General features: G+C 49.3%; 2 protein-coding genes across 2 annotated transcripts in view; one reads left to right on the forward strand and one right to left on the reverse strand.

Annotated features, from left to right (window-relative positions):
* The window catches only part of LOC8027498 (testis-expressed protein 10), a 32,429-nt gene extending 22,582 nt beyond the window's left edge, over positions 1-9,847 (forward strand). Inside the window, exons 11-15 of the mRNA XM_002408539.5 lie at positions 2,343-2,494; positions 3,816-3,896; positions 4,660-4,918; positions 6,607-6,725; positions 9,589-9,847. Of these exons, the coding sequence (XP_002408583.3) occupies positions 2,343-2,494; positions 3,816-3,896; positions 4,660-4,918; positions 6,607-6,725; positions 9,589-9,708 (731 nt within the window). The 3' untranslated portion in view covers positions 9,709-9,847. The remainder of the gene's footprint in view (positions 1-2,342; positions 2,495-3,815; positions 3,897-4,659; positions 4,919-6,606; positions 6,726-9,588) is intronic.
* On the reverse strand, positions 9,728-17,391 carry LOC8027495 (protein pinocchio). Its single transcript, XM_002408541.5, has 4 exons — positions 16,662-17,391; positions 12,964-13,135; positions 11,607-11,736; positions 9,728-11,077 (listed from the first exon to the last, which is right to left on the reverse strand). Exons 1-4 carry the CDS (start codon positions 16,738-16,740, stop codon positions 10,979-10,981), a joined length of 480 nt encoding a protein of 159 aa, XP_002408585.3. The 5' UTR covers positions 16,741-17,391; the 3' UTR covers positions 9,728-10,978.
* Between the last annotated feature and the right edge of the window lie 6,873 nt (positions 17,392-24,264).

Consider the following 24,264-nt stretch of genomic DNA (forward strand, 5'->3'; position numbering starts at 1 on the left):
TATTTATTTTTTTAAGCATATATGCTCCAAAAGTCACTTTTTCTGCTCCGAAACACTGTTTTGGCTGCTCCAAAAGCCACTTTTGCTGCTCCAAAACACTGTCTTGGCTGCTCCAAAGGCCACATTTGTTGCTCCAAAACACTGTTTTGGCTGCTCCAAAAGGTGCTCCAAAATGGCTTGGGCCAAGCACATCACTGATATGTGTTCAGAGGAGCAGTATCACATTGGACACACCACTATCTTTTTAAAAAAGTCACAAAAAGGAATTTTAGAACGAATTAAGCGATTACCAGAGAGCACCTGGTGCATGTCACTAACGCCTCGTTTGTAATGCTCGTCTAGGAACCTTGACAGCTAGTGACGGAGATTGTCTCGCCTCCGGCCACGACGAAAGGAGAGGGGAAGGAAGAGCTCCCCTCTTCCCAAGAATCTCCTTTGTGTGTCCCAGAAGTCGCTATTGTCCCCCTACAAGATTATAGAAGATTAACCCGTCACTCAAAATTCAAACAAAAGCAGCCGCTTCGGTGGCTGGAACGACCAGGCCATCCTCTCGACGTCAGCCTCGCCATAGCTTTGCTCGTCCCGAGACAAACTATGTCACGATTGCGTTGGATGTCACGTGCTCTTCGCTGGCTGTTCTCCGAGCGCTTGCCAGAGTGGGACGTTTATAATGAAAAATACAGCCACCAGGCTCAAAATACAGATGTGCAATTGTCATTTACGGATATTGTGGATCATATTCAACCTATTTTTGAACATGACTGGTATGTTTCAAATTTCGTTGAAGTATCCCTTTAAGTTATGTTGTAGGCGTCGTTTAACGTATGGTTGCCGGTGAGCATCACTATAATTTGCAAGGCTGTCCTGAGCGGGCGTGCACGTTTTATGTTCCGAACAAGGCGCACAACATTTTTATAGCGAGGGAACTGCAATCAAGGCTATGACAAAACTAAGGTAGAACACAAAGCATTCCGCTGGGGATGTGAGGTCGACCATCTGCGTTGCACCAATATAAGCATTCCTTTGTTGAAAAGCATGCGTGTTATGCAGGCTAACTCTCCAACGAACCAAAAATAAGACAATGTTAGTTGAAGTACACAAACTTTCAGAAGCAATAGCCGTTGGTGTGGAGCACATTTATGATATGCGGAATTTTTTTTATTTGTTGTTTAATTTGACATAGCTGTAGAAGTTTCGGCATTTATGCGCTTTCCACTCATATATTGCATTTTCAAGAAATAAGATTTTAAAATTTTTTTCCCACATTATACTAACCTCTGTTTGTTTTAGAAGAACAACTGATTGGCCACATTTTGATGTGTCATTTTGCTCCATACGCAAGTCAGTTAGGAAAATAAAAGCATTTGCCTTTGAAAATTGCTGCTTTTTCCATGGTCAGTAAAGAGTTAAGGGTGAAACACGACAGCTAAAGATGAACCCCCCGCCTGTTCCCAGCCGTGCAAGCGTGCTTGCGTGGCCTATCCAGTAGCATGCCTGGCTCGCAACCAAAGGGTCGGGGGTTAGATCCCAAGAGTTGCAACAATTGCGACAGGGCACTTTTCATAACCTTACGCCTTTTTCGGAGAGGAAGTTCTCTAAAATATGCAGATGAATGATCCATTGAATAGAACGAAGACTGTGAAGCTGCCAAAAGACAAAATCTTTGACGGAGCCAGGATTCAATCTCCAAGTCTCCCAATATCTGGTCGGGTATGTGCAGACTGGCATGAATTCGGAAGCACATGGGTCTGGAAACTTAAGAAAACTTGCAAGTCGGAACTATCGAACGAGACTTTGCTCTTCTTGGGTAACGACAATGATGTCAAATATCCAGCTTTTGCTGGCTGCACAACACACAAAAAGAAAGTATGTGTGTTGTCGCTCGGAACTTTCAGAGTGATCCATTTGGCTTAGTGATGCATCTATGTGTCGCGATTCCCTCTTTACATGGCCCATACCTATAAGATGATATATATATCGTAAAATCCCGAGAGATAGCCCACTTAACATCAAGAGCAAATCCGGTGGAAATATGGAGTGGGCTAACTTTCGGTATACAATCAAGAAACGTTGAAAAAATATTGCTATTTGTATGTCGTCGCCTTTCCAAGCTTGTTATGGAAGCGAGGGGCAACGAGGTACAGTCCTTTGACTGTACTTCCCAGTCAGCAACGTTCACTTATATCCCACCATAGCTAACTAGCCGCATTTATGCTGAGGCCATCATTGATCCCAACGCTACTATTACTACGAGTGGGCTGTCTTTCGGGGGGTAGGGCGTCTCTCGGGATTTTACGGTAACATTTTTTGTTCTGTTTGTTTTTGTGTGTGTCTGTCTCCAGGCATGTCAAAGAAGAGAGGTGCATTTGTGAAGAACATCTGGGCCGACGACTCCTCTCTGCTGGTGTTGAAAGAGCTCCTGCCCGAACTCTGCCACATTCCGGTTGTTCCCGTGGACTGCGATGAACTCGCAGACCACACTCAAGTCGCTGAGGTGAGCAGTTTTTGCATCTCGGTGAATTTCAGGTTTCAGTTACTTGCACCTGTGCCGTTTCTTCAGCAGGTTGCCACTGAGATGCAACTGTTCCTCCCAAACGTCTGGAAAATTTTGAAAATTAATTCTTTTTGTTGAAGTGTAGGAATTGTCAATTCATTTTTTGCTATATCCAGCAAGTTGCCTTGCTTTGCCGGCTATAGTTTGTTTCCCTTTAACTGTGTGTGAAGCCGAACCTACAAGAATCTTGTTTTGAACAATGCTTACACTGCACAAGCGGCCGCTTTTGGCAGAGACGGTGAAATCCCAGAGCTCGCTCTTAAAGTGAGACGGAGTTTGTTTTTGTTTCAGTGCAGCATATTTTCGCAGGCTGGATTTCGTGCGAAAAGTTTCATGCTGATGTGTGACGAAAACGCGTTACACGCGAGCCAAGGCAACGTGAAACATGCGTAGCCCATAGCAGCCATAGATCAAGCACCCAAACAATATACTCTCGAGACCGGTCATAACGAAGTCAACGGGAATCGGAAATCACTTCGCTATATCCGCTATTTTGTTATAACTGACTTCGGTTGACGAAGTGCAAAAGAAAATGGGAGATTGTGATCACTTCGCTGTAGCCGCTATTTCGTTATAGCCGGTCTCGACAGTAAAGGGCATCCTTGCTCGTAATAATTCATGCAAAATCATAACGAGAAACAATTATTCGCAACCAGTGAGATTTATTGAGGGACTCAATGGGAATCGAACCCCAGACCATGCGATCCTCAGTCCGACGTCTTTGCTCAATGCCAAAAGAAGGAGGCGAGAGAGCGCGAGCAGCTGGACTAAGTATGACTTGGTGTCGACGTTCGCCCGCGATAGCATTCGACTGTCCGCAATGAGTGGTACTTAGTCCAGCTTTACTTATTACGCAAGCGACCATTGGTGGTGGGTCACACTTAGTCCAGCATACTTCCTTAGCAGGTGACCGCCGGCTGCGAGTCATATTCAGCCAGACGTATGCTTAGTTCACTGTCAATACTCGTGAGCAAGTGGCTTAAGTTGCCACCAGGGGTTCCTTGCAATCCAAGAGCACGAATAAATTCAATACCCTACACACTCCCACGAAAGATGCGGAACCTGTGGAAAACTTCTCATGAAAACGTGTGTGTGCAGCATGTCCGAAATCATTCAGAGCTCTCTATAACCAAGCGTAGTGAATCGGAACACAAGCATAACGCAGGTGCTACACATTCTGTGCTAGTCGGGTTTATCAGAATGATCGAGACAGGTTTAATTTGTCGGAGTGAGGTAACAATGTTTTTCTTCTTATATGCAGAGGGTGGTCACAGCCTTGGAGGCATTTCCAGGGGACTGGGATCTCAGCCAGATTCTGCACCCATTTATGGAGCGATTCCTGGTGAGATTCCCCTCTGTCCCCTCCGTTAAACAGTCGGAGCTTGGTTTGATCCTTGGCTTTCTGTAGGAGTATCATAAAATATAACTGCATCCAACAAGCTGCTCAGCACTTTTCTCTATGACTTAAGAATCCAAAATTATCCGAAATTGGCAGGGTGATGTTTCCTCCTTAACATGTTGCGAATGAAACATAAATATTTTCCATAGATTATTTCTAGTTTCAACGATATCTGATGTCACAGGTTATTCGAGGACTTTTTATGGACTTGCATGCTACTTGACTTCTGTTTGTGCAGTGTTGAATTACAATTCTTCTTTCAAGAAACTGTTTTGGTTCTTGGATAGGACAGGTACCAATAAATAAACTTCCCCCAAAGAGAAAATGTTTTTAGCAGATGTTTATGCCGCAAGAAACATTTTGAGTTAGGAGTGATTCTGATATTTCGGCACGTCGAATTGAGAAGCACATTTCAAAATCTCATTGTACCCCCAAAAAATATTAGACGTGCGTTACAAAACAATTTTCTCCGAATCAATGAAATTAATAAATTAGTACAATATATTTGTCGGGGAACTCATTTTGAGAGGAGCAACTCCGAAAGGTGCTTCTATTTTCGCGTGTCGTCCCGAAATCGAAGCACAAAATAGAAGCAGTTTTGAAATCATAAAATTTTGACTGTTCAGTGACACAATTGAAGTTAATGGGATGTCTTTACTGAGAAGCCAGAAAGCCTCGTCCCCTGACGCGGAGACCAATTTGGCAGGAAACATACCCGCAACTGTCGTGCGGTGCCGCGCTCTCCTTGCTGCACTTGGCTGGGCGCCGGAAGATGTTGACGCCTCCTTCCGTCGTCCTCTGCGTGGCACTCGCCTCGAGCCTGCTCTGCGTGGCAGCGTCGCTTCTGTCGACTCCGGCTACGGCTGCGGCTGCCGACCTGATCGTGAACGTGGTCGCCGCGTACCTTGTGCGCTGCCAGGGCGCTCTCGGCGACGTACTGACTCAACTGGTGCAGCTGCTTCAAAGTGAGTCGATGGCGCGCAGTTTGGTCGTCGAGCTTGTGTTTCGGGTCAAAGCTGGAGGACAGCCTCATTTTTATACCTATATTTAAAGAGGTTTTGCATTTTTAGAAGTTATTTTACGGCGATAGCTGTTGTGGAAACTTGCGAGCTGTGTTTGCGGCGTCGGCGTTGGGCTGGGCAGAGAACTCTAGTTCACCCCTCGGCCAAGAGATGGCGGGCACGGTTTCGATATCTTGGCCAACGGAGCATGGAGGGGACTGGTCGAAACTATCGATAGAATGTCAGAAAATTACTTGTCGCTGGTGCAGCGAAGAGGGTAAGATAATCTCTCAGAGGCCGATTCAAGGGAAAGAGCTGCGAATAATCATCGACCATCATCGGCAGTGCCGTGTGGCCAGCGCCTGCCTCTTGACGTTTATGAATGAGGAGCCACGTTGCGTCATGTCAGTTCTCTTCTGAATTTCATTGGAAACATGTGGGAAGTTCACGTTCCAAAAAGAGACTTGTTTCGAAGCAGAGAGGGAGCACCTGCGCTCACTGAGCTATCGCTGTAACTTCTTTGTTCACTGTGGCTGTGGGTATTTGGGGTAAATGGGAGGCGTCTTTTCTGAGTTTTTTTTGTGCCTCCGATTCTGAGCTTGAGTTCAAAGTTTTTCGTATATTTAGTGCTATTGGTCTAGGTAGAGGTGGGGGATCGGTGGCCGAGTGGGCTGAAGCGCACACCCAGCTCGACGCGCGTGGAGCGAAAGCTCGCGCTGCAGAACCCAGGGATCCTGGGTTCGAGCCCCACCCCTGCCCGTTTCGATCTGGATGAGCATCGTACCGGCGTGCGGTCGTGTATCACTACTGCGTGAGCACGTTAAAGACCCCAGGTTAGCAGTCGTACTGCACTGGCAAAATTGCTCATCTACAGTGTAAACCAGTGTCGCCTCATCCTGGCAGACCAACCTTACACTGTATAAACACTAAACGTCCAATTTGATTTGGTCTAGGTAGAGAACAGCAATCAGAAAATATATTAATGCATGCTTTTCATGGACAACACCAAGAGAGCCGAGCCTTACACAATAAATTAATTTGTCAGAAGTAAGCGTACGAACGTCTAGGAAAGTATCTTAGAGAAAGGCCTTAAGCTGAGCGGCTGGAAAGGCCAGACATGTTAGATAGATGGGGTTTATTTGCGTGCCTGCAAACAGCCAAGTGGCCTGAGCAGCAGTGCACTGTCCTGTACCATAGGGAGGTTACTTTTTTTTTCTAAAAGGGTATCAAAATGCATTTTTTGCAACACTTGTCAACAGAAGCAGAATCTAAAAAGAAAATCGCAAATGTTATCTCAGAATTCCAAGAAAATATAAAAACCGGGCTAGTGTTTGCAGCATGCATTTCCCAACTTCAGAGTTTTCCGGATAAATCTGAATTCACAATTTTTTTACTGGCAAGTGTTCTTTTTCTTTTATTATTATCAGATTCATTTGGAACTCTACTTACATGCAATTACGAGAGAAGCTATTTACAGGTTGGTTGGGCAGGTGCATTATAGACAAAGAGTTTAATTAGCTGGAAGTGCTGCCTGAGAGCTCGAGATGCCGACACGCCGCTCTTCATCCGTCATCACAACAATTGCAGCTGCACCCTCGTGGTTGCAGATGTTGGTATTACACCGGTGTCTCTCTCTCCGCCCGTTGATGCAGTCCCCCTGTCCACACCGTGCCTAGAGGTGGCATGTGGTAGCATCTGCCTGCTCTCACGGTACGGCCTCCTGGCGGGATCCCACAGGGCCATGATCCTGGCAGTTCTTAACGCTGCAAAGGTGGGTTTGCATTCTACCATCCTTACATCCTTACAATGAACTAAGGTTTGGACCGACGGGATGAGATGGCTGTCATCATAGCATCATAGGCACGAATCCCGGGGAGGTCAGGAGGGTAAAGTCCACCCTGTACCTAGGGGGGGGGGGGTCTATGGACGGAGTGGGTAGCTGGGGGCTATTAGCACCGAAAAGTTTCGTTGGTGCCCTCGTATTGTTCCCCCCTGATACGTCACTATCAGAATTCGCCTGGCTGTGACGTCGCAAGTTGCGATCCTGGCTACTTACCATCGGTTGTAGACGACGAGTTCCAGGTGTATGCCGAAGGCCTGGTGGAAGCTCGGAGTCCTCGCATTTTTAAACCAACACTGTCGACACCAACGGTCTGACATTGTTATTATTTCGGTCGAGGGAAGCAGAGCTATAATCTCTTTTAAGACTTCGTAGTGAGCGTTTCGCCAGTCACGAAAAGCCGACCGCTGCGACGCTTTTGGTTACTTGCGTCGCCATTAGCCCACCTTCTTCATCTCCGAAGAATGGCTCAGCACTTCTGGGGGAAGGAAGCCTCGAATCTAGCTCTGCAGAGGCCGCAGTGGCGTGTCTTGTGAAGTGCCAGCATGTGAGAGAAATGGAATGTGGCACGAGCAAAAGGGGAGCCACCTCCCCCTCCTTCCTGTCGGATTAAAGCCACCCCCCTTTCCCCACTGCTTGTGCAAGTCCATTCAGGCTTCGGGATCTGGCTGCCTTTGCACAGGCCACGAGAAACCTTTGTGCTGGACTCACTTTCAGCTGCCAGGAGGCGGAAGAAGAACGGCCCATAAAGGTGTCAACCTCTTGTTGGGCTGCCGAAATTGTTTTTAGTACTGGCCTTTGTCTGGGAGTTGCCAGACAAAGATCACGGGGGGAAAATGCTGTGGGGGGTCCCCACAGTCCCTCGCTTATTTTGGAAGGACAGTACTTAATTGCTGGTTTGTTGACAAGAAGGGATGCAAGCCACAGAAAGTGTTTGCCACCTTTTTGGGTGCCATTCTTTTTCCACTCTGACGCAAGGGAGTCCCTCCCGATTGGGAAACCAGCCTGGAGCAAAGAGCCGTGGTCTCCACCGAGCGCGTCGGTGAAAGTGACATAAAGTATGCTAGATGCAAAACGGCGTAGAGAAGGGAGGCTTGTCAATGATATGTTTATTCTCGGTGGCCATGCCCATGGACGCTTCTCCAAGTGCTTGACAGTGCAGGAAAGGTTGTTCTGAACAAGCTAGTGGGCTGCTCACCTTTTGACACCATGTGATGCAAGGTCGACAGCTTTCACTTCTGCTATCGGAGCACTCGCTTTTCTTGTTTACGCTTGTGCACCCTGACAGTGCATGAAACATTTAAGGGGCTTGGTTCTGGACATGTTCAGAAAATCTGGCAAGTGCCAGTTTAAAACTCCTAAGCAAAAAAAAAAAAAAAATGCAGTAGTTATTTTTTGTTACTATTGTAGAGGTAAACTTGTCTGAGCAGGGTACTCTGTGACAGCAAGTGCCACAGATCTTGGGAGCTTGCAGTGATGATTGTGCATTGAATTAGCACCAATGCACTGACAATATGCTCAAATTCCCAGCAAATTTAAGCTTTCAAGCTGTTCTTTTTTCTTTCTTTACTAATTTTGCAAACAAGTGTTTGAGGCTCTTGACGACTGTGGTCCGGAACCTTCACGGGGATCAGCATTGCCTCTCTGCCTTCAGCATCTAGCACCGGACTCATGGTTACTACTGGATATAGTGTCCGTACACATTCTGAGCCTTCTCTGGTGCATAACCTGTAGGAAGTGAGCATACTTGTTTATGTTAGGCTCATAGGCACGTATTCTAGTCACTGGTGCGCGGTCCGGGGACAGAGAATATTGAGACGGGGGCAATGCTATTAGTGTTTTTTAGATGTTTATGTACATTTTACCCACCTATTAAAGCAAAATTGTCACCATTAGTAAGAATGCAGAACCGTCTGAATAACCTGTCTCCTCATGTTAACGTATTTTCAGATTTGTTTGTATCCAAGAGGAGCTTGAGTTGCATCTTTTTGGCTCTTAAATCTACATGGCATTTCTCAACAAATTATTAACCTGGACTATCTTGGTTTTGATTTATGTGCCACCATATTCTGTCTGGCTGGTTGTTCTGGGGCATCAAGAAATAAAGCATTATTATTATTATTAGATTCATTTTCGGGTATGCTTCATTTCACCTTACGACGGAGAGCAATGGGTGCTACAGGTCATCCCATCACATCCCATCCCTGCCAAGTTCAGAGAAACAAAATCCAGGAGATTTTCTAAGCCAAGGGAGGGGGAGGAATAATGAATTAATGAATGAATTTACATGAAGGCAACTTCATTACATTTGTATTGCACTGCTCATGCTAGCAAGGTACAGCTGGGCCTTACTGTCATTGCTGCCATCTGTTGTGGCAGCAGAAATTCCCCGTTGAAGTTGAGGGGGACCCTCTCCCCCTCATCTTAGACGAGGTTAATTGCAGTTTCCTGGGGGATTTTCTTGTTAAACGTACAGCCATACGAAATGGTCAAAGTTCAGGAGTCTCCCCGGGGAATACGAGAAACTTGACAGGTATGCGATTCCATCCAATCCAGCACTGTGAATGTGTCGCATGACAATGCGCCCTGCCCGGCACCCCCTCCCGAAGGTCACACGATGCTCACGCGACATTGGATTGGCTTCGACGACCTCTAGCATCAGCTGCAGTCCATCGTACGACGAAACCGAGTTTAGTTGGGGGCTTGATTTGTGTTGAAACTTTGTCTTCAAATCTGCGTCAAAAGCCGCAAAGGGAACAACCCTAAAAAATGCCGACATCGGCCATTCTTTCAGATGGAGAATGTGGAGCTTTGCCACCACCCGTGGTACAACGCAACTGTTGCCGAGCTCTGCAAGGCGGACGGATCCCAGCACACCGCTGCCGGCGCCATCGTCTACGGAAGGCACGTTTGAGACAGAAATGGGAAACCCCTTTTCACTGGCGAGAGAACTTTTATTGCGAACCGTCACATCGTTTTAAAAAAAGTGGGGAAGGGAACAGTATGCACGTCGTGTGAACAGCTTCGATAATAAATAAGACACTCAAAGACGGCACCTGAATGCTGATTGGAGGGGCGTACACGGGCAGCCGTTCCTTAAGGCTCCTTCGTCCAGTCGCGTTACAAAAATACAACACTCTGGTGGATAGCTTCGACAACAAAAAAAAAAGGCACTCGTCTTTCGCGCTCCTTTCCGCGACGCCTCCTCCGACAGGCTACATTGGTCGCACGAGCAAAGACACACATGAACACTGCCGATTGGTAATTTGAAGCAGACTGCGGGAAAATAACTTAACAATGAGGGTTCATAGAATTGCAATGACAAAATGTACAAGTGGCATTTTCTCCATTGCTGCTACAATGAAAGCCATAATAAGTTTTTCGGTGGTTGGACAGGGGGGAAATTGGGATAGAAATGAAATGCCGACGTTTGAAACGAAACAGATACAGAAAAGTCTCTCACTTTGCAGACAGTTCACTCGAACGACACGTGAAAAAGCGCTCGAAAAGAGTTTTAAAAAGGCAAGGCCAAAACGAGAACACAGACATACACACACTACGTATGGCGTTCTGTTCAGAATGCTGCACGTAGCCAGAATGCTGTACAATTCTGCCAAGCAAATGTCCACAACTGGAATGTTCCGGAACCTCGAGCACCTTGTCTTGTCACTTTGTGGCAACTGCGCCACCGCGGGACCGAGGTGCACTTCATTATTTCTCGCCTACAACAACAGCTTTGCCATAGCATGCACTAATGGACACGTCATCTGCCGGTGACAAATTACAGATGTCAAAGGGTTCAAGCAATCCGTTGTTGATTTTAGCGAGGAGCTTGTTCCTAAATGCGATTCTAGTCGCTATATCGGTGAATCGCTAAACGGTTCCTAGTGGAGTGAACGGGTGTTCCTTCTGTAGAAGGCTCCAACCAATCGATTGTTGAGTGTTGTTGATTAGAAATGCAACGGATTAGGCTGAACTTTTTGCCGGTGCATCTCTGTCCCCCGCTCGGACGTGCAGTTGCTCTCAGTCAGCTCGAGGTGTCCGGGAAGAGTCGTGGCAAAGTGGCGCTCCGCCGTCTCCTGGCACAGAGACTCGTGGTGGTGCATGGAGGGAAGGGGGAGGAGGGGAGGTTTATGTACACATGGAGAGTGGTGCAACTGGGGTGGTGCCTAGGCTGCCATGCCTCAAGAGGCCTCGGTGGCTGCCTTGGGGGCTGCCTTGGGGGCTTCCCTGGCCGTCAGCTGGCATTCGCCCTTCCACTGGGCACACCGCTTCTCGTGGGACTGCGAGGCAAAAACAAAAGGGTAGGGACGTTAGCCAACGTGCTTTGCACCGAGGTTTGGTGTTCAGTTCTATACCGACATTATTCTCTGCGCTGCATGTTTGAACTTGCACGCTGAAAATGCCAACCCGTGCTGGTTCGCTGCAAAGGCTGGTTCACACATTTGCGCTTCACTGCATTGGAACTGCTCGTGACCACGTGTGACGAGAGATCACACCTTCCAATCTCCGCACATTTTACGTGCCAGTTGCTCTCCGTGCGCTTGAAATAATCCTGAAATCTTGGAAATAAGTCACCAAGACGTTTATCACCCGCCTCCAGGATTGAGACTCCCAATAACATGACAAGTTGGCTTCTGCGAAGTCGTTTGTTGCCACTTTAGGGACACTTACGAGGCATGGACAAGGTAGGGCACGCCGTGATCTTTTTAGTTCCACATACTAAAGATTACAGTCAAAGGCACATGAGTGAACCAGTCTTAATCCTCTTGCTGCAGCTTTTGTCGTTCGGTAAGAAAAAGAGAAACTCACGGCTGCGAGGTCCCTCCTCCAGACACCGCTGCAGCGTCCTTCGCAGTGGACGCAGGGGCGCTGCATGGCGTAGCCCCCACACTCCGTGCAGTCTAGCGAGACGTGGTCTTCGTACCAGCTCACTCCGCACCTGAGGAAACGACGACACAGAGACGGCCCAATCAGCGCTTGCTCGTTTTTTGCAGACAAAGTGACATTGCAGTACCGCGTTGCTCGAATGAGTGATCAGGCAAGTAAAAGTAAGTACACCTGCATTTTTAATTGAATTTTCGAAGGAATTGTTGTGTAGTACAGATTAAGGAATCAATGCTGGGTCGAGTAGTATCTAAGGAGAAATCGTTAAGATCTATCTGGAAGACATGTCACACGACGTTACAGTGTCGAGTCGTGGTGGCCACGTCGTGTAACGTCTGGTCATACGACACCACGTGTCACCAGATGCTATGGGATATGCGTGGACATGCAAACAGACAACTCTGGGAGCAGGGGCATTCGTTACGAGGCAATCCATGCTTTAATATACTGGCCCTGTGTCATCTTATCATGCTTGGCATTTGTGATAAGTCCACAGTTTCCTAAATGAAACGCTAAACACCGAAGCACCACTGTGTAATTATCTTGTGTATATTTTGTATATTGTATGTATATTTGGCATTCCCCCGTCGCAGCAACCTTCGGCAGCCGCTTATCGGTGGGTCAAAGCCTCGCAGGACCGTTATCTCCATGCTTGTCAACGCCCGTGCACATGCCCATGACTAATACGGGTGTTTGACACTGGCCAGACACTTAAACTATGACAACCATGGTTATGGAAGAACATTCCAAGTTGCCATATGTTACGAGTGGAATAACCGACGAGTTTTATCAGCAGCCTATTCCAAGCAGCAAGTTAAAGCTGGTTTGCACACTAGCATTTGGTTGCAAAGGAATTTGTTATGCCCACTTGTGCTCACCTGCAATCACTTAGAAATAGACCTGCAACACTGTCTTATTTTGCACCTCATTCTTTCATTGCGGGCTTTAAAACCCTCGACAATGTGATAAACTACTATTTCTCATAGAAAGTGTGTACATTTTATGTCGTAAGTACTGCAAAATTTCCACTCTAGTTTAATGTAGTCCCAGGGCTCTGCCTCCCAGATGACACAAGCGTGTTCTCTCGCAGGCGATCACAAGCAAACGTAAGGCCACTCGACGCGCTTCACCGCAACCAAAGTGTGCGAAGTACCGGACGACTCTTAGCGCTGTGCAACAAAACTTGTCGAAAAGATGTCATTAGTTCTAAAAGGCTAAGCCGCAGAGCTTTGTGTGTAAGCATCCGGCGAACGCCGCCTGGCATAAATGGCGAGGAACTCACGTGGAGCAGGAGTTGTACTGGCGCTTGAGGCCCTCAATGGTGAGGAAGCTGGCGTCGGCTGCCTGCTGCGCCAGGTCTTCAATGCTGTCCCAGGCGTCGGAGCAACGGAGCAGGGAACTCTGGGACAGCGTGAGCAGCACGGGGTCCGACTTGGACTGCCGGATGCACAGCTCTGCGAAAACGGGAGGGCAACAATGAGCATTGACGTGGGTTTCAAAGCCACACACGTGTCGTCTCCGGTTTGGGACGGAACACCTGTGGACGTCCGTTTGCACTGCAGGTGTTTCCGTTGCAGTACGCACGTACGAGACCGAAATGGGGTTTGCGTCGTTCGTGCGCACGCAGGGTGAAACAGCTGGGAGCTTACGTTCGAGCATCTTGTGACGGAAGCGATAGAGCTTTGTGTGGCTTTGCCACATGTATTCGCAGGTGTGACAATGGACTGTTTACATGCTTGTTGGCGGAGTATGAACACGCTGTTGGGAAAGCCATAGTCTGTTGCAGGTTAAGGAGAGCGGGACAAGCTCCTTGCACAAAGCCCTCCACTCTTCCCACTTTAGCAGAGGAAACACTGGAGAGGAGGAAACCAGCAATCCTGGTGAAGGGAGAGCTTTGTGGATGGGGCTTGTCCGGCTTTTCTTAACCTGCAACAGACTAGAGAGAGAGAGCTTACAGAACTCTTGATATTTTTGCAACATCCAACAGAAATATTGAATTCTCCCGCTAAACTTAGAATTACGAGTCAAGCTAAATGGTAAGCAAGAACTAAGACCAAGACCAGGGTAATACGAGCCAGCACATACCTTCTTTCCACTTGAATTTATGTAATTTCAACCTCTTTTTCTTTTTTTTTTTGGGGGGGGGGAGGAGTGCTATTCATCCCAAACTGGGTCTTACAGCATGTATGACACACTGTTGTTTTCTTTTTCTGGAAGAGGGGGGAAAGGGGGGGGGGGGGGGGGGCAGAGCAGCAGCAGCGACGACACACCCTTCCATGCTAACTTAAAAATGTACAAAACCAAGGGAAAAGGGCGGGGCAAAGCGCCACACCCTTGGAGATGCCGATGCTCCCCTCTCCCTCCAGAGAGAGGAAGATTCCGGGCGTCTGACGCAGAGGGCCGCTGAGGAGCGGTTTTCAGTCGCTCTCATAATAGAATCACAAGTCCGCTTTTCTTCCCAAGCCCTTCCTGCCCCTTCTCTAGGCTGCTATTTTCTGCAGCCAGCCAACGTTTCTTCTTTTTACGTCTGTGTTTCCATTCCGTTGCCTGGCGGCCATGTGGGAGCGAGCGAGGTCGTTGCTGCTTCGGTGTGCAGCAGAGGGGGGGGGGGGGGGGGGGGGGGCTTTTCCCCCGATTTGGCCCCCCTCCACCGGGCTGTTTGAAATCGCGGTCGGCGCTGGTGCCGGACGCTTTTGTGTCCCGCTATCTGCGGCCGCGATAATCTTCCGCGAGGGGCGGACGAGGAAGGCGGTCTTGTTGCTAGAGGCCCGCGCTGCCGCTGACCTCAGGACAAAACATGGCCCGTTTGCTGTTCGCGCGCTGACCGCTTTGTGACCTCTTTTTGTGGTTTGTCTGTACGGAACAAATATGAATGGATGATACTGGCTATGCGCTTTGTGCCGGGCGGCAGCTTGCGCGAGCTCCCTGTTACCAAAAAAAAAAAGGTTTTCGTCTACCCCCACTAATTGTGTGTATTATCGCACTTCACGGCTATTGTTGCCAGCGTTTTAAAAAAACCAAAATTAAAAAAAAGGGCAACAGGAAAACAATGAAACGGGAAGCTTTGTGTCCTGAAATAGTCCCTCTGATAGAACTAGCTGGGCGTATTTTCTTTTGGCTTGCACTAGTCCGCGTGCTGGCAGCCAGTGTCGTTATGATTCACTCGAGGAAGAATTCGTGCTCTGCCTGTTCGAGGAGGGCCAACTTGTCACCTTAAAGCATCCTTAAAGTCTCTTTAAGGTAACAAGTTGGCCTCCACCTCTAGAAAAACAAAAGGGGGTCCTATTTCTCGTCGTCCTCACCACAGCGTATTCTGGTATGTGAGGAGTTTAGCCAGAGCAGTACGTATACCTTTGCTAGACTGGGGTCTTTGGGAGTAGTAAGGTCTGAAAGCCCCTGGCGACGATTGCGACCTGGTTGCCTGGAAAGTGCCAACACTTGTGTCGGGATGTTTATCGGACCACCACCTGAAGCGTGATGCGGATGTCAAAAGAGTCCGCTTGCATTTCACCACGACGTCGAAACGACCCAATTGGCCTTTTACAAGACCCAATTGACTCCCGGCAGCAGCGCCGAGACCCTGTTGCAAAACAATCTAGGTCGCTCGCGAGGTTGTGTAACAGCCCGAAACGTCGCGGCACACAGTCGCCAACAGTCGGCCTTGCAAGAAACGGCTTTTTCACGCACGCGCGTGTAACCGCTGTCGCCCAACTTCTACCACGCAGGGGTGGATTCGACGTCGAATTTGCCTATATACACTTGCAGATAGCAGTAAACCGGATGCACTGTTGCTCCTGTTCTAGGCTTTGTTTGTCGCTGTTATATTTTAGTGGAAGACGATCTCGCAAACATCGTGCATCACCAACTTTCCAAGACTAAGGAGCGAGAAAAAACTATCTTGTTTGAAGACGCGCCTGCCGTGACCTAGCTTTCGCCCACGTCTCAGTCGAGCGATTAAAAAAACAAAAAAAAAAAAACCGCCAGCATGAAGCGATCCGATTTTTTACTCCACGTTTTGTGTTTTTCTTTTTCTGCATAACTTTGCCGTGGCGTGCAGGAAAACCGCGACCCGTTATTTTACCGTTGGCCCAGAAACCGGCTATCCCCTCTCCCCGTCTTACTTATTTATTTATTTTTCCCTGAAATACGGAGAAGCGGGTCAGGACTGTTTCGTCGTGAACCTCCCGCAATCAAATGCGCCCGTCCAGAATAAAAAGAACATAATAATAAAAACGATTCCTATTATTTTGGGAAGCTGGCGTGGCTGGCCCTCCCATTCGAGACCACCAGTCCTCTCCTGTCTCCCTTTCCCGTGTTCCGCACAGGTTCAACGCTCTTTGGTCTCCACCAAATGTCTCGTGGAGTACAATAACCCGCCGCGCGCGCGCACACGGACAACGCGAAACCATGAACCCCCACCAAGGCCACTCGAGTCCAAGCGCATTGTGTCAGCCAGCTTCGAAAGATATCGGCGGGCTTACAGCTGCAGTTTCCGTTACAGGTTCAAATGCGACTACGATCGGAAGTTTCACGAGCGCTGCCACTCGTGAAAGTGGTATTATAACCGGTTTTGGAGTTATAATTCAGGCGATGATCGGCGGAGTTTTGTTCTACTCAGTTTTCGTTCGACGCGGAGCCTGTCTGACACAGGTAGAGTTGCGGACGCTGAATATTTATAGTTTTGCGATCAACGAAATCGTCGCGAAGCTGTAGAGCGCGAACCGTAAGGCTGTAATGATTGTTATGGTTTGTTTCTGGGGGGTTTTGCGACCAGCTGTGCGATGACACTTTGTTTATGGTGTGTTGATAAAACGACTTGGAACGCTCGCAGAGGCTTGACCACCTTTGCGATGTAAAATCCATACGCGCGTAAGGAATGAAGTCTCGAACGGTCAGGCTTAATCGGAATACTCCGTTTATATTCGCGAACGTGATCGTTCGGGACTGTAGAGACTTAAGATCGCCGTGATCGTGCCTTACCTTTGCTATTCTTGAAGACGACCGAGCGTGATTCGTGCAGGGCCGAGGACGGGTAACTCACTAGAACTCCGGTGGCCATTTGTGGGTCGGGCAAAAGGCGTATTCCAGACGCAAAACGAGATTCACTGACACAAATTCGCAACAGCAGCTGAAGCCGACGACGTGGAGAAAGGAATCCCAAAACTCGAACGGGGCACAGGGACAGCGAAACTTGCGACGAACTGTTTACGAGGAGTCCGACTTCTGTCGACCGTTCGGCTTGAATCAAACGCAGACGACTGTGGAAATGCCCGCCGGAGCAGACGTAGCAGACGAATCATTTGCCTGACCGCGGAGCTGGCGCCCTCGCGCGGCGAGCAGCGAACGGCGCATGCGCGGAGGTCAGCGACGCACGCGCAGTAGGAACGGGCGCGCCGTGACGACCACGACGCCTGGATTTCCCCTGGCGAAACACTGCGGGGAAACGCAGCACTTTGTCACACGCGCGGCCGCTTGCTCGCCTGCCGCCAGGAGAGAGTTTCGTTCAACGCGCGTCGTGTGAAAACGTCGAGACTAATGTCAACAGTCGTTGCGACACCCACGTATTATTATCAACCGTCGGTACGCAGCACCTCCGGCGGGACTCTAGCAAACGGTCCAGTAAAACGTTCTTCCCCGTTTTCAAAACGAAAAACTTGTAACAGGCATCGTTTTTTTCTTTGTTTGTTTTTTTCCACGCAGCTGTCATGCCACCTTCACTATCTCGATTCCGCGGTGGTCAGACCGTTTTCGCTCTGCTCGTGCCATTAGGGGAGTAGACTTGCGATAACAACTCAACTCTTCGCCGATACATCGGACTTCAAGTTCAGAGCAGACTCTCAGCGTTCCACGACAAAGGGTCGTTTATCTTTCTTTTCTCAGCTGGGGTGACCGATGCAAACGCGAAATCGTGGCCATTTTTTTTTTTTTTTTTTTTTTTTCTTTCAATTTATTTTCCTTGCACGAGTGCACGCGTACTGGAATCATCTGGAAACACAATTTTGAAATCTGTTCATTCGTTTTAAATTGTGTTTTCTTGAATTATCTGGTTGCAGCCCAGAAAACATTTGTGTAGGCTAGTATTTCTGGGTGGCCGGCACAACAGGCGCTAGCCAAGGGGGAGGCCCATATGGGGCGCCCCCCCTCCCCCCCCCCCCCCCCCAAATGTTCCATTTTGCTGGTTTGTATGAGGAGGTCTCCCTCCTCCTCATACAGCATTTTGTCATGGGTGCCCCCCCCCCCCCCCCCCCCCCGAAACAAAATTCTGGCTACATGCGGCACAACATGAACCTCATCTAAACAAAAATAAAAATGCAAACATTTCGTTTCCGTGCAGTTGAACGGGAGCATAGCGTTTTATTTACACGCGCTGTCGTATAAATGAGACTGAAGCCACGCGCTCGAGAATGCAGACACACTCCAGAAACCATGTATTGGGTGATGGCATAGTGGCATATACCAACAATACTGTCGTGCCCGCATACAGAAGAAAACATTTAATATTATATACGTAAGCCTTCGTCGCTGCGTTTGCCTAAGGAGGCCGTTTTGAATGCGGTCGTAGTGTAGTCTAGACGCTCGCATAACAAACATTTTCGTTTTTCTTTCGATGCGAAGTTCACAGCCAACCGAGCCCACGTCGGTTTCTTTGCTGATCCCGCGGTGCTGAACAGAAATAGCCACCGCGGTCTGCAGGATCAAGTTTTCGGTAAGAGAACGCCCGCAACCACGGCGTACACCATCCTGCCGGGGTGCGGTGTGCCTGGATTTCAGAGGGATTCCGACTGCTCGATAGAGTCACGTGGCGCCTCGTTTGCAATATTTATTTCATATATACTGCCAACCTCTACGGGTTATTCCGGGAAGGGGTTTACAACATGTAGTTATACAAAATACGACACAAGAAGTTATACACATCGGCATTGATTTTATACATCAGGAAACAAGTTCAACATTTTTTTTTTCTTCTTTCAAATGCGTCTGCGGAAGAATTGCCGGTAAAAACACTCTGTGGCAATTTGTTCCAGTCTTCGAAGTTTTCACGAGGAAAGAAGAAAAATGTTTCGGTAGACTTCAATGTTGGGTAGGTGCAGGTCAACTAACTGAAAATTTGTGATTCAAACGCCGAGATTGCCTTTCAAACGGTCCTATGTAGCCTTGCGTGTGAACGATAAAGCGCTTGAAGACCGACGACCAGTTGCGCTTTCCACTCTTGGCCCCCTGCCTCCTCTCCTCCCTTCTACCCTGTCTACCGTCGCCTGTTTCCTCCTCCCCCATTGTGACGAGGATCTTCTGCCTTGCAGAATATCGAGTTTGGTGTCGGCCTCTAAAATACAACACTAAAAAGAAATGAAACCGAGCAATTTTACGCTTTGTTGCTAAGGGAGACGGCTAAGCTCCTTTCAACAAAGCCGTGACAAAATCGCCTATTGCACAAAGGAATCTAGTTGCGAGTCTTTGAATGCGTTCCAGTTTACTTATTTGTGTCGGTGAACGAACGGGGATCCCCAAATCATCGACACATACTCTATTCCTGGGGCGCACCAGAGGAGTTGCGAGGAGGAGGAGGACATAACTTGATTGAGTCCAACTAAGAGGCAGAAAAATTTTTTATCGTCTGCAAACGCATCCGCCTTTCCGCCCGCTTTGCTCCTCGGCCAACCTGTTCAGAAGGCGTCCGCCATTAAACTACAAGCGCCCTTGAAGTTGCTGCGAGCTCTCTCAAATCTGGGCACTGTACCGCGGTGCCGCGGAAATGATAGCGTCGCGCCCCAACCTGATATCGTGGCAGGCAGTGCTGAATTTCAAAGCTGGGGATGACGTCTGTTTTGTTTCGGTTTCGCGGTAACCCGGCCACACACAAACAGCTGCAGCAGCGATGAGCCGTCGCTGCGACTGGGTGTCTCAATTTGGACGTTTTATGGCGAATTCCACTGGTCGTTTTGGAGCGCGCCGGGATCGACTTTTCTGGAGCGAGCCTATTTCACTGGGCGATCGGGATTGCGACCGACATGTTTCACTGGTCGTTTTGGATTAGCTCCCGCTCCAGATCTTGATCTGGATCCGATGGCGAATTCCACTGGGCGTTTTGGAGCGCGCCGGGATCAGTTGACCAGATCCGGAATGGCGCTCACAATCCGAACGGGGTCGCCGCCGGCGATGGATCCCCATGTGGAACATGACCACTGCTCCGGGATCGGCATTTGCCTTCATGTCATTCGACTGCCGGGGAATCCCCTTTCCGCGGCCGCCGCGGTCGTTTCGAAGACGTTTTCGCAATCGCGGCGCCAACACGTGTTCGACGCACGAGCGGCAGGAATGGCTCAGGAGCTTCTAGCAAAGATTGCCGGAATGCCCGTAGCGCGGCCAAAACCTTCTCTTCTCCCTCCTGGAAAACGAACCGGCTGTCGAGCCAAGAGGTAAAGGTCCTGTCACACTGAGGGGAACAGTTGGACAAATCTATCCGGCAACACGGGGAAGTCGTGTTGCCGGCGACCCTGTCACATCGCGGCAACAACAACAGTCGGGCAACATGTTGCTGCCGCCCGGCAACAGTGTTGCCCGATTTGTTGTCCGACAACCCTGTCTAGGGGTGTCGCGAACTTTTGTCGAACCAGATTTTTTGGTCGAACTTTCGGGGTTCGACTGGGTCGAACCTTCGATATTTTCGCCAGATTCGACCGGTTCGACTTTGTGGACAGTGTGGCCAGCCCTTGATACAAGCATGTGTGGGTTTGGAGAATTTTTTTTTATGCAAAGGGTTATTTTATTTTGTGAACAGCTGCAATTAAAGGAAACTAAATCTAATTACTGAAGAAGTTAATAACTTAATTTTTAGTACTGTATTAACTGATATAGCCAATCAGCGCTGCACTTAATTCATCTCTTAGCCATTCCCATCCAATCCGAAGCCAACGAGCCAGCCTGACGCGCATGCGCACACGAGTCGAACCTCGATACAAGGTTTGTCGGACTTTCCACTAAAAGTTCGAAAAAGTCGAACCTAGTCGAACTCGAACCGCGGCCGGTTCGCGACACCCCTAAAGCCTAGTTCACATGCAGCGGTTTTGACCCTAGAGCGGCGCGATTTCTGCCGTCGCGGCGCTCAGGCCAGCACCAGCAATTCTGCGGCACGAGCGCCGCGACGGCAGAAATCGCGCCGCTTTGGGGCCAAAATCGCTGTCACAACCGCGCTGACGGCGTGGACAACACGGGGAACACTCCGCCATCTTGATTGTTTACCTTCGTTCGTATGCGGCACGGAATCGCTGGAAATGTGACTCTACAAAGTGCTAGTGCGTTGGAAGTGCCGGGAATTACCACGGTACGACATCAACCAGTGGCTGTAATTAGAAAACTTGACACGGGGAGTATTTTTCGCTCTTTATTGTATCGAAACGTTCTTCATTCGCTGACAAAGCAGATAGCCCTAACCGAGGAAGGTGACATCGCTGGTATATGTTCGGCATTTACGCCACAGTATGAAGTGTTTCTGTCCGGTTCTTTCATGCAATTCCTATTTCTACTGTGAAATTGCGTTAGCACCGGCAGTACCCCAAACCGTCTTTTGTAACGTGGTGTTGAGCTGAACTGACAGTGCTTCAAAACTGCGACACCGACACCATCGGCCTTCATAACAATCGGTGGAATAAATATTTTTCAACGCTGTCTACTTGTCTACCGCCTGCTATGTGATCGATTCATTCCCCCAAAACGTCCTGGGTATTTTTGAAACAAATCAGGTGTCTGGTAGCGGCTGGTTCCAAGTTCCAAGCATCAACTTTTTCGAGATCGCGGCGCTAACACGTGTTCGACGCACGAGTGGCAGGAATGGCTCAGGAGCGTCTAGCAAAGATTGCAGGAATGCCCGTAGCGCGGCAAAACCTTCTCTTCTCTTCTCCTTCCTGGAAAACGAACCGGCTGTCGAGCCAAGGGGTAAGCAAGGCAGCCATTACCATTTCTTCTGAGGCGAGATCAGGCGAGATGCCCGCGAGAAAGGAAGTCACATGTGTGCGCCGAAGGCTGACCCGGCTGGCTTCCCGGTTGAATCCGCCAAAATCGGGGGAGCGACTTTTCTCGGATCCAGATCGAGATCTGGAGCGGGAGCTAATCCAAAACTACCAGTGGAACAAGTTCGTCTCGATCCCTATCGCCCCGTGAAATAGGCTCGCCTCCGGAAAAATCGATCCCCGGCGCGCTCCAAAACGACCCGTGGAATTCGCCACGAGAAAAGTCGCTCCAACGATTGCGGAGCCCTCGGCGCACACACGTGACTTCCTTTCTCGTGGGGCATCTCGCCTGATTTCGCCTACTGTGATTTCGCCCATCTCGCCTCAGAAGAAGAAGAAGCACGTCGCGGGCTGGGCTCCTAGATTGTCTCGACATCAGAAGAATTCGTAATGGCCGCTTGCTTACCCATTGGCTCGACAGCCGGTTCGTTTTCCAGGAAGGAGAAGAGAAGGTATTTGCCGCGCTACGGGGCATTCCGGCAATCGTTGCTAGAAGCGCCTGAGCCATTCCTGCCACTCGTGCGTCGAACACGTGTTAGCGCCGCGCAGCGAAAACGTCTTCGAAACGACCGCGGCGGCCGCGAAAAGGGGATTCCCGGGCAGTTGAATGACGGGAAAGCATCCGCCGATCCCGGAGCAGTGGTCATGTTCCACTGAGGATCCGTAGGCGGCGCGACCCCGTTCGGATCTTGTGCTCCAATCCGGATCTGGTCAACTGATCCCGGCGCGCTCCAAAACGCCCAGTGGAATTCGCCATTAGTGATTTATACAGCGTAAGGTTGGTCTGCCAGTAGGGGCGACACTGGTGTACACTGTAGATGAGCAATTTTGCCAGCGCAGTACGACTGCTAAGCTGGGGTCTTTAACGTGCTTACGCAGTAGTGATACACGACCGCACGCCGGTACGATGCTCATCCAGATCGAAACGGGCAGGGGTGGGGCTCGAACCCAGGATCCCTGGGTTTTGCAACGCGAGCTTTCGCTCCACGCGCGTCGAGCTGGGGACTGGGTGTCTCGTTGCGTGGTATATGCAAGGAACAAAACCATGGTGTAAGGTGCGAATGTTTTCGGTAAACACCGATAAACACAAAAGTCACCCCCCGAGCCCGTTTGATAAATATCGAAAAAGAAAACCGAAAAATCCCGAACTGGAGCTTTCCTCGAAGAGCCCAGGCTTCGCTGAAAGCGGTGAACGGACCTGATAGATGTATGGATGGATGGATAGAGCTGAACCGTTTTAATCGGTTGCGCCACCAGGTGGCCGAAGCCTTGTTCTTTTTCCGCGTAAATACGCCGCCAAACGGCGAGCACGCAAACTAACTTTGGCGGGGTGTTCCGCGCACGCGCAAAACATGCGTTCGGCTCCCGAGCAAATGTCATATCAGCCTGCTCGAAACGACGTCTTGCAAAAGAAAGCTGGCACGTGAACACCGCTTCTTTTGAGCTCGCGCGTTCCAGTCTTGGCAACCTCTTCTGCGAAAAGGTCAAGTATTATTTATTCTTTGCCGGTTATTATTTGTTTTTAAAGTAGCCTCGCGGGAACTCTTCATTCTCCATTGCCCAACCCAACCACGTCAACCAGCAATAAGAGGATGGTCTATAGTTAGCAACTGCAACGATAAAAAAAAAAAAACTAACAAAAGCTGCTCCTACGAGTTTTCTTATTACTATTTCCCTTTGAAGCCTTCCGGCGACCCCATCGATCTGGTTCCTCCGTGGGAAATCCCCGCGCTCACGAAAACCAGAATCCGGCCGCGGTGGTGGCGGCGGCCGGGGCAAGGGTAACCGCCCTCGTTGGGTGCACTCAACTCTCGGGGTGTTCTCTCTGCATTGTGAGTGCCGAAGGGGTTAAACTCCCGCGACTGTCCTCGTCGTTCATTGGACTCTGCTGGGCTTTCCCGGGCGACTCTCTCCGACCGAAAATTATCGCAGGACATCACTCCTGGACATCGGGCTGCCCGGAGCATTGCACTCTCTAATCTCGGGCATTGCACTCTTCAATATAGAGCCACTAAGGTACCGGCACTCAGTTTTCCGATTTTCCCCAATGGGCACCGCCATTTTGGTGCCTAGTGTATACTGCATCTCATGAGTTGCGTGCAGGAGAGGCAACAGCACAGGCCGGAGGGCCTGGCTTTCATATTTGCTTTCCTTTCACGAGCACTCGCGAAAAAAAAGCACATCTGAAAGCCACGTGCCCGTGCCAATGCCCTTTGCCTTTGCTGCACACAACTCCTGAGATAGAGTATAGAGCGGGCACGGTTGGCGACCGTTGCAGGATTCTAAACTGCGGCTTTCTGAACTCTGGATGCACGCGATGCCAGGAAACTCGGGCGATACATCGTTTTGCTGCGTTGCGTACTGTTTTAACATATACGGAAGTAACCGTTTTCTGAGATTTCAAATGAAGGTTCAGATAACTGGCAACAATGATTTCAAGATCCAAATAATACTTTTTGTGGTTGTTTTTTTGTTTCTAGGCTATGTGACGCAGGGTATACCGCCCGTTTTAAAGTGTACAGCCATATAGCGTCCATGCACCCACCCTTGGTCGAAAGGCGTAGCTTATTTCGTGG

Source organism: Ixodes scapularis, unplaced genomic scaffold (genome assembly GCF_016920785.2).
Source record: "Ixodes scapularis isolate PalLabHiFi unplaced genomic scaffold, ASM1692078v2 PGA_scaffold7__128_contigs__length_106722199, whole genome shotgun sequence".
NCBI lineage: Eukaryota > Metazoa > Arthropoda > Arachnida > Ixodida > Ixodidae > Ixodes > Ixodes scapularis.

Excerpts from the sequence above, each read along its gene's own strand:
- LOC8027495 (XM_002408541.5), bottom strand. The coding sequence starts at position 16,740 with ATGGCCACCGGAGTTCTAGTGAGTTACCCGTCCTCGGCCCTGCACGAA. Across the intron at positions 13,136-16,661 it reads CGTCTTCAAGAATAGCAAAG|AGCTGTGCATCCGGCAGTCC; the intron begins GTAAGGCACGAT and ends CCGTTTTCGCAG. Across the intron at positions 11,078-11,606 it reads GGAGGAGGGACCTCGCAGCC|TCCCACGAGAAGCGGTGTGC; the intron begins GTGAGTTTCTCT and ends TTTGCCTCGCAG.